At 40.0% G+C, this 7333-nt stretch overlaps 2 protein-coding genes across 3 annotated transcripts in view; both read left to right on the forward strand.

Moving 5' to 3' along the window:
- Positions 1 to 3601, forward strand: part of POLK (DNA polymerase kappa) — a 40172-nt gene extending 36571 nt beyond the window's left edge. The window contains exon 19 of one of the 2 annotated variants that reach the window (XM_035892814.1): positions 3545 to 3601. The gene's annotated coding sequence lies outside the window, so the exon portion shown is untranslated. The remainder of the gene's footprint in view (positions 1 to 3544) is intronic. The other variant, XM_009637237.2, reaches the window with a different exon arrangement.
- ANKDD1B (ankyrin repeat and death domain containing 1B) overlaps positions 1 to 7333 on the forward strand; it is a 28747-nt gene that overhangs the window by 572 nt on the left and 20842 nt on the right. Inside the window, exons 3-4 of the mRNA XM_009637268.2 lie at positions 3545 to 3648; positions 5734 to 5832. Coding sequence (XP_009635563.1) covers positions 3545 to 3648; positions 5734 to 5832 — 203 coding nt within the window. The remainder of the gene's footprint in view (positions 1 to 3544; positions 3649 to 5733; positions 5833 to 7333) is intronic.

A 7333-nucleotide genomic window follows, 5' to 3' on the forward strand; every position in this document is an offset into this window, starting at 1 on the left:
CGCTGGCCGTGGGCCCCTGGTTGCGGGTGGCACAGCCCTGGGCCACCTGGCCTGGAGGCAGCCCAGCAGGCGCTATCGGGGCTGCTGGGATGGTGGGGTCCACCCAAACCCCCTTTTTGCCTTGACTAAAGAACAAAATGAACAGTGGGGGGAAGAACGGAGGAGGTTAAACATATGAGCTGCTTTATGCATAGTAAAAGACCTCAGCAAGGATGTGTGGATGTGGGATCGGGAGCTGAGTTTGGCCTGTCCGTGTGGGGCATACAAGGGTCCATACAAGGGGCAGGTCCTGCAAACTGCCCAGCGCCCCGCTTTAACAGCCCTGAAGCTGACTGAGGGGTTTTGCTGGCATCGGTCTCATCCCTGGGGCTGAGCACCTGCCAACATCTTCACAACTGTTGTGCAAAACTCCTAGTCGCCAGCTTTCATCCCGCAAACTGGTTTGTGGAAGAGCAGCCTTCACCAGCATGGGCTGCAATTAGTGAAAGCGGGTTATTTGTGGAAACTGAGCAGTAATTGTTAAACCCCGCTGTGGCCCTGTCCTGTGACCACAGCGTGACAGCTAGGAGCCATTCTCCTGGGGCATGCTTCCTGCCTCCAGGCTGGCAAAGAGGGCAGATCAAGACAAGAAACAAATAGTTGGACTCAATAGGTGCTTTTCCCCATGACTTCTTTGAACTGGAAAATTACTATTTTCGAAAAAGATTCTCATGACTTAACACCTGCTTTGCCATTTTATTTCCAGTAACAAACAAGAAAAGGTAGAGAAAAGATTGAAAATTATACCAAACTATTAAATATATGATTTATTTTTTAGAAACAGTAGAGTAAAAATAATTTTTGTTGCTTTTTGAATCTGAATTATGAACTATTATGAACTATTATTTATGTATTTTGACTCCTTGGAACTCTTTGGCAAATTCATGGAGTTTTTCTGTGTGCTTTTTGAGACAATGACAGATTTCATCTTGTGGATACCACAGCAGGAAACTAAAAATAGGTGTGGTGGTGGTGGAAAGATTTCCATTGTCTATGAGTACTGAAACCTCTGGTGCGCTTTTTTACTTCATTGGAAGTCATCCTTATTTGTTGTGTTGCTGAAAGACAGATTGAGGCCACTAAAATAAGGTACAAATAATGAGGAAATAAAAATGGAAGGTACCTCAAAGCTTGAGCCTCTGTTGAGGAAGACTTACTTGTTTTCAGGTCGATAAAGAGATTTACTGTTCTGCATCTTTTTACTTCTTTGCCCTTCCAAGAGAGGAGAAATGCTGGGGTGTTCAATATACCCCAGACAGGGTTCTCTACAAAGAAGATCAACTGATAGAATTACTATTTTTAATTAGCTCAAAAGAAAAAATGAATATAACTATTTTGTAGTTATAAATATAATTTATATAGTTATGATATAACCTGTAGGGCAATAAGCCAGACATTTTTTATGAAGCCAAAGAAATCAACGACCTAAAAAGACTTGACAGCCACAAATAGATAATCAATTGCTGCTGTTACTTGAAAATAGAGTGATTACTGATAACGCACAGAGTACCAAATCCTGGAGAGACGAGCTTGGATAGAAAAGTTCTGTAAATCTGTACTCTGACAACTCTATGCAACTGTAATTTCATGGATGAAAAAATCATTTTGCAAAAGCAGCAAAAGGTGGTGCAGCAAGTCAGAGTCATGGTGTGTCTGGATTGCCACTGTGTTTAACTCCTGAATTAAAAGGTATTAAGAGAGATTATTAAGAAACATCACGCCCAGAGCAAAGGTTTTTAACAGCATACAGCCAATTCATGACTTCTGGACAGGAGAGAAGAGACCAGCCATTAATTCTGTCTCAGAACTACCACAAAGCTGTCCTTGCTGATGCAGATACAGTACAGAAACATCATTTTCTCTTGTTTCTTGAATGCAATGTGAGTAAACTGTTGGGATTGTTCCTGAAATCCTGAGATGCAACAGCATTTACCTTTGCATCCTCATGTAGGATACACGTGTGAGTGCTCATCAGCAGTCAGTAGGAATTAACGTGGCCTAATTATAACTAATTGCAGCTAATCGGTGCTCTATGTTTTGTTTCCATGTTTGCCACAAATTGGCCTAGAGCAAGATATCCTGCGACCATTGGCTTATGCCTGTTTGAAATCAAGGTAGTGGAAAGCTCTGCTGGATGCTGATTTTACTGTCAGCCACACTCCTTGTCACAGATGCCAGGGATGCATTTTTACTTACAGCTGCTTTTTTTTTTCCTTTGGCTGTCCCCCCATGTTCTAAAACAAACAAGTAATATTCTGTGATTTCCAGAGAATTTTGGAAGGAAGCCGCTGTTGCGTGAGGTGCTTGGATAATGTCATAGGAAAACTGGAAACAGCTTCACAAGTGTCCAGTTTAATTTGTAGCTTGTTTTTCACAGTACAACTGTGACTATTCCCACTGAGATTATAATAATGGGTAACATGTAAAATGCAATTAAGTGAATGCCATACTGATTTGCCTTAGGATGCTCTGCAGTCATACTGCCTCAGGATGTATTCTTATTAGGCGTTAATGAACTTAGACATAATGCAGTAGGATGAGCTTGCGTGAGAGGCCTCTAAGGAACAGATAATTGCTGCAGTCTCTAGCTCAACAGAGCGCTGTCCTCTTTGGTGGTATCACTGGACAAGTGGCTTCCAGACCAAAATATTCTAGACAGACGATATCTGAGTGGTTAACTTTTCAAGTGTGATATGCTAAGAAATTAAAAATATCTAATGACGTTTTTACAACTGCTTTAACCGCTACACTAATTTCTTCTAAGTGATTAATTGAACATTAAGGTAGAAACATGAGAAATACTCTGGCCTCTAAGTTAGCTAAACCAGTTATCAGTCACTGGAATTTTATTTTCCAAAGTTACTGAATATTGGGTGTCTAAATGCATGCGGCAGCTACTTTAGTTGACCAAGCAGATGTTCTTTTTCGGATTGAGACATTAAAGGAATGTCCCAATTTAATAGTATATTCCACATTTTGAGTTCCAAGTACATACCTTCCCCCTCCTGCCCACCCCCACCCCGTAAAACTCCTGGTTTGTTTGTTTGTTTTTCAGCCGGGTCATACCATTTGGTTACTGCTATACATTTTTATGTATTTTGGTGGTGTGTTCTGTTTTAAAACAGAGCAACTTTTCCAAGAATAGGAAATAAATTCTGCAGTTTGTACTGTTTAGTGCTATGCCTGTGAAGAGCTTTGGGACCCATTTAGATGGCAAGAGCTTCATAAATGAACTCTTGTTCCTGTGAGGAGTACAAATAATGGTAATCCATGCTGTGAGGAGTCTACCTCTATTTGCACTTAAAAGTTGAAACTAGAAACATCAGCCAGATGTCTCTAGAGGAGGAAAATGTAACCCTGGAACACTTCTGTGATGAGAACCAAATGCTTCTCATAACATATGAAATCAGGACAAATAACAGAAGGTAAGAACAGTATCATAATCCCTTATGTTGGTTATGGCTATTTTTTAGTAATACATGTTTTTCATCATGTTTCTCCACAGTATTGCCAGATGAGAGAGAATTTCAATATGCTGCTAAAATGAACAATTTGGAAACCATGGAAAAGCTGTTTAAAAATAATGTTAATATAAATGCTGTAGATGCGGTGAGTATGAAGCGTCTGACAGATCACTGATCTGAAACGTGACTCCTCAGGGTTGCATGGTAGAACCCCAGCATGCTAGCCCTGTCAGCTGCAAGGTGGTGAAGCTGTGGGCGTCCCTTCTAGGACCTGATTAAGAAATGTTTCAGATGTCCAGCATGGACAGTAGGATTTGTGCAGCATAACTCACGGGTCTTTGCATTTAGCCACCAGCCTGTGCCTCACGCTGGGAACTAAGGACTTCTGAATTGTGGTCCCTGCTCTAGTATTTCCTCTGTGATCTTGGGTGACTAATTTCTCGAGTTCCCTGTCTTTCAAAGTGGGAGGACTTAACCTCACAGTCACTTTGAGAATAAATTTATGCCGCTAGCATTACCAATTTCAAGTGTGAAGAGTTGCTGTTTGGTTTGTATGGAACCACAGGAGCATTCTACCCCATCCTCTGGCTCCAGGATGAGATCAGAGTTCAGATTTACCCTAGATAGATAGACAAAAAATGCATTTTTTTTTATGCTGGCATCAACTCTGGTTCTAAAATCTGAGGATGTGTACTTCACAGTAACAAAAATATAGTGCTGCGTTCCACATTAGAGGTAGTTCAACAGCAATAGAGCAGTTGGGATATTAACCTGGGAGTTGTGGAAAACAGTTTGCCATCAGTGGCTACATGTAAATTGTCTACCCATGAACACCCAATATTACTTAATCATGGGTTCTGAAAAAACTTGCTTCCCATGCCCACATGCATTTTTACTCACTGGGGAACTGAGGACATAGTAGAGGTGCATTCCTTGGTTCATTTGTGAAAAAGAGAGGGATTTCTTCTGAATATACTTCTCTTGAACAATTACAGTGTGCCCATCAATTACATACTACTCTAAAAAGTCACTTAAAAAATAGTTCTTGCTTCCTTATTGCTTTCCAGAATTCGGGAAATTAAACTACTTTTCCAGTCCAGTAGTTTGAATCTTTATTCTGTCATCCTTAACCAGACATATAGTATAAGGGATTTACTAGCGTAGCTACATGGGTGTTGTGCATTGATTGATTATCGTAGTGGGGATGCAGCTTATACTGGCAAAACCATTCTTTTGTTCATGTTGATCATTTCTGCCCCTGTACTCCCAAGCCAAATAAGCGAGGCTGACAAAAGGTGAGTTGATAGAATTATTTCTGTGCAAGATGCTTTTTCTGGCATAAATGCATGTCATAAATCCCACCTTTTTATGCTTTTAATGCATATGGCTGTAAATTTAGACTTATACTTGGGTAAGTCAGCTGATCTGCATAGAAGGGTAAGAGAACAAATCCAAACTGACTTTTAAGTTAATTGGTTAAATCACTTGTATATCCTTGTATGGAAAGCCTCAGTAAATTATCTTAAACCCAGTTATGTTCACTTTGACTGGAAGCAAAACTCTCTCTACTGAAGTTTAATTAACCAATCCCTTCTAAATTCACACCATTAATTACTCTAATGAAAAATTAATCAAATGTTCCTGATAAGTGTTGAGCCTATCCACCTGTGTAAAATTACTCACTGTTTGCAAGGTGGAAGCTTCATTTACATAGATAATGACTCAGTCTGGGAAGGTGACTAGTACTGGATGAGGGAGGAATCTTGTCATGCATTGCAGTGATATAGTCAACAGCAAGGAGGATACCAACAGCAAACCTAATTGTGTAAATCCAGTCCTCAACTTTTCAAATCAAACCATATAATAAAATAGGAAACATGGTTGCTTCTTGTACTGCATGCGTCTCCTCTCATCAGTATATGATTACTTAATCCCACTTTGACGTTTCAGTGAATTTCAGTGAAGGGGCAATGCTACTAAACCATTCTGGTTCTACAAAAAAATCTTTGAGATCAATACCTAAATTCTATCCAAGGGAACAAAAATGAAGATAAAGACCAAGCATGGCTGTAGAAGCAGAAACATGCAAATGTATGGATATTAACAAATACATTTGTTAATTATTAACAAATACATTTGTTAATAATCAGAGAATTCAGAAATCCTGATCAGCTGCACAAGGAAAAGAAGTGTATTGTGGACTTAACAACCAAAGCTTTGCTTATTTCAGCTGAAGCGCACCGCGTTCCATTTTGCTGTCGCGAGAAGTCATATGTCGGTGGTGGATTTTCTTCTCCGTCACAAAGCTAGACTTGATATGGCAGATCAGGTAAACTGATTTACATGGTTTGATTCACACAGTGTAGAAACGTCTTAGGGGAAAAGTAAAAGTAGATATTTGCCTTATGTTCCCTGTTTTGCAAAGTTAAGTGCTTGCTGTAAGTGCTTGAGTTTGTCTTAAGACTGCACACATTTATATGAAAAAACATTGTTAGAGGAAAAACACTTTGCCCAGAGCTTTGGCTATGTTGAATACTTGAGCAAGGGTGGTTGAAGCCACTTGGGCAAATACGCTGTCTGTGGTAGCTGTGTAATAATCATTGGCCACTTTATATGAAAAGCAATTGCTAACATTAAAATTAGCTCTGGGGATCACTAGGACCTCAGAAAGGAACTCCTTGTATTCTTTCCCTCCATTTTTATGCAGCAGCTTAATGCAAAATTGTCAGCTACTCTGCAGCCTCCAACACTTAAGCGTTTTAGCAGTGTATACATGATTTGGTGGTACGTTATTAATGAACAGACTATTCAAACTAGGAGTTTTCCAGTGAACTGCATAATGAAAATAGGTGTATCGTACCTTTTTTTCCTGTTTGCTTTTTTCTCCTTATCCACCATATGCAGCAGTGTTTAAGTTGTAAGAAAAAGAAATTCTGGATTGTGGAGGGAGAAAGCTGCCTCGTTTTCACATTGCGTTGGAATGAAAATAAGATGAGAGAGACCTGTTGGTTCCAGTTACCCGTGGCTCCTGGCTTGGGCATGTGCTTGCAGTGTAGGCAACCATCTCCTCGTTAGTGGTGCTTGAGTGGCTCTGAAATGTTCCCCCAAGCTGCCCTGTCAGTGAACACCTCACCTGCTGCTTTGAGGAAATACGGCCGTCTTTCCGAACCCTATTGGCTCCTAAGCAAATCTGGCACTGTTGTAAGCAGCATTTCCCTTTTGTCTGGCAAGCTGGAAGACATTGCCTGAATGAAGTACTCTAGAATTAATAGTCTATGATATAAATGCTAATAGAGTAGTTCTGGAAGAAGTAGACACTTTTCTTTAAGGAGTAGTGCTCTCTATAGCAACAGGTAAGAAATGGATCCCTGCATCTTTTACTGAGTACCACTGGTTATAGCATTAACGTAATTTTATTCTGTAACTATTGTAAATGATTCTTTATGACAAATTATTTTTCAGTGGCTATCATCCAAATACGTTGGGGCAATAAGGTGATTCAAAACGTTTAATCGGTCCTTTAATTACCCTGATAAGGGGCATGGAAACCAGGGTGGAAATACAGATCCTCCCCCCATGTTGGGGTTCTATTAAACACTTGGAATCTTGTTCTAATTAAGGACTTAGTCCAGCTTCCTGCTCAGAGCTTGGTCATGAAAAGCAGGTTGCTCAGAGCTGTGTCGAATTGGGTTTTGATTATCTCCAAGGATGGAGACTCCATAATCTCTCTGGGAAATTGATTCCAGTGTTTGATCATTCTTAGAGTAAAAAAGTTATTTATTATGTTTAAGTGAAACTTCCTGTATTTCAGTTTGTGCCCATTGCCTCTT

Source organism: Egretta garzetta, unplaced genomic scaffold (assembly GCF_000687185.1).
Source record: "Egretta garzetta isolate BGI_Z169 unplaced genomic scaffold, ASM68718v1 scaffold424, whole genome shotgun sequence".
In the NCBI taxonomy this organism is placed as follows: domain Eukaryota; kingdom Metazoa; phylum Chordata; class Aves; order Pelecaniformes; family Ardeidae; genus Egretta; species Egretta garzetta.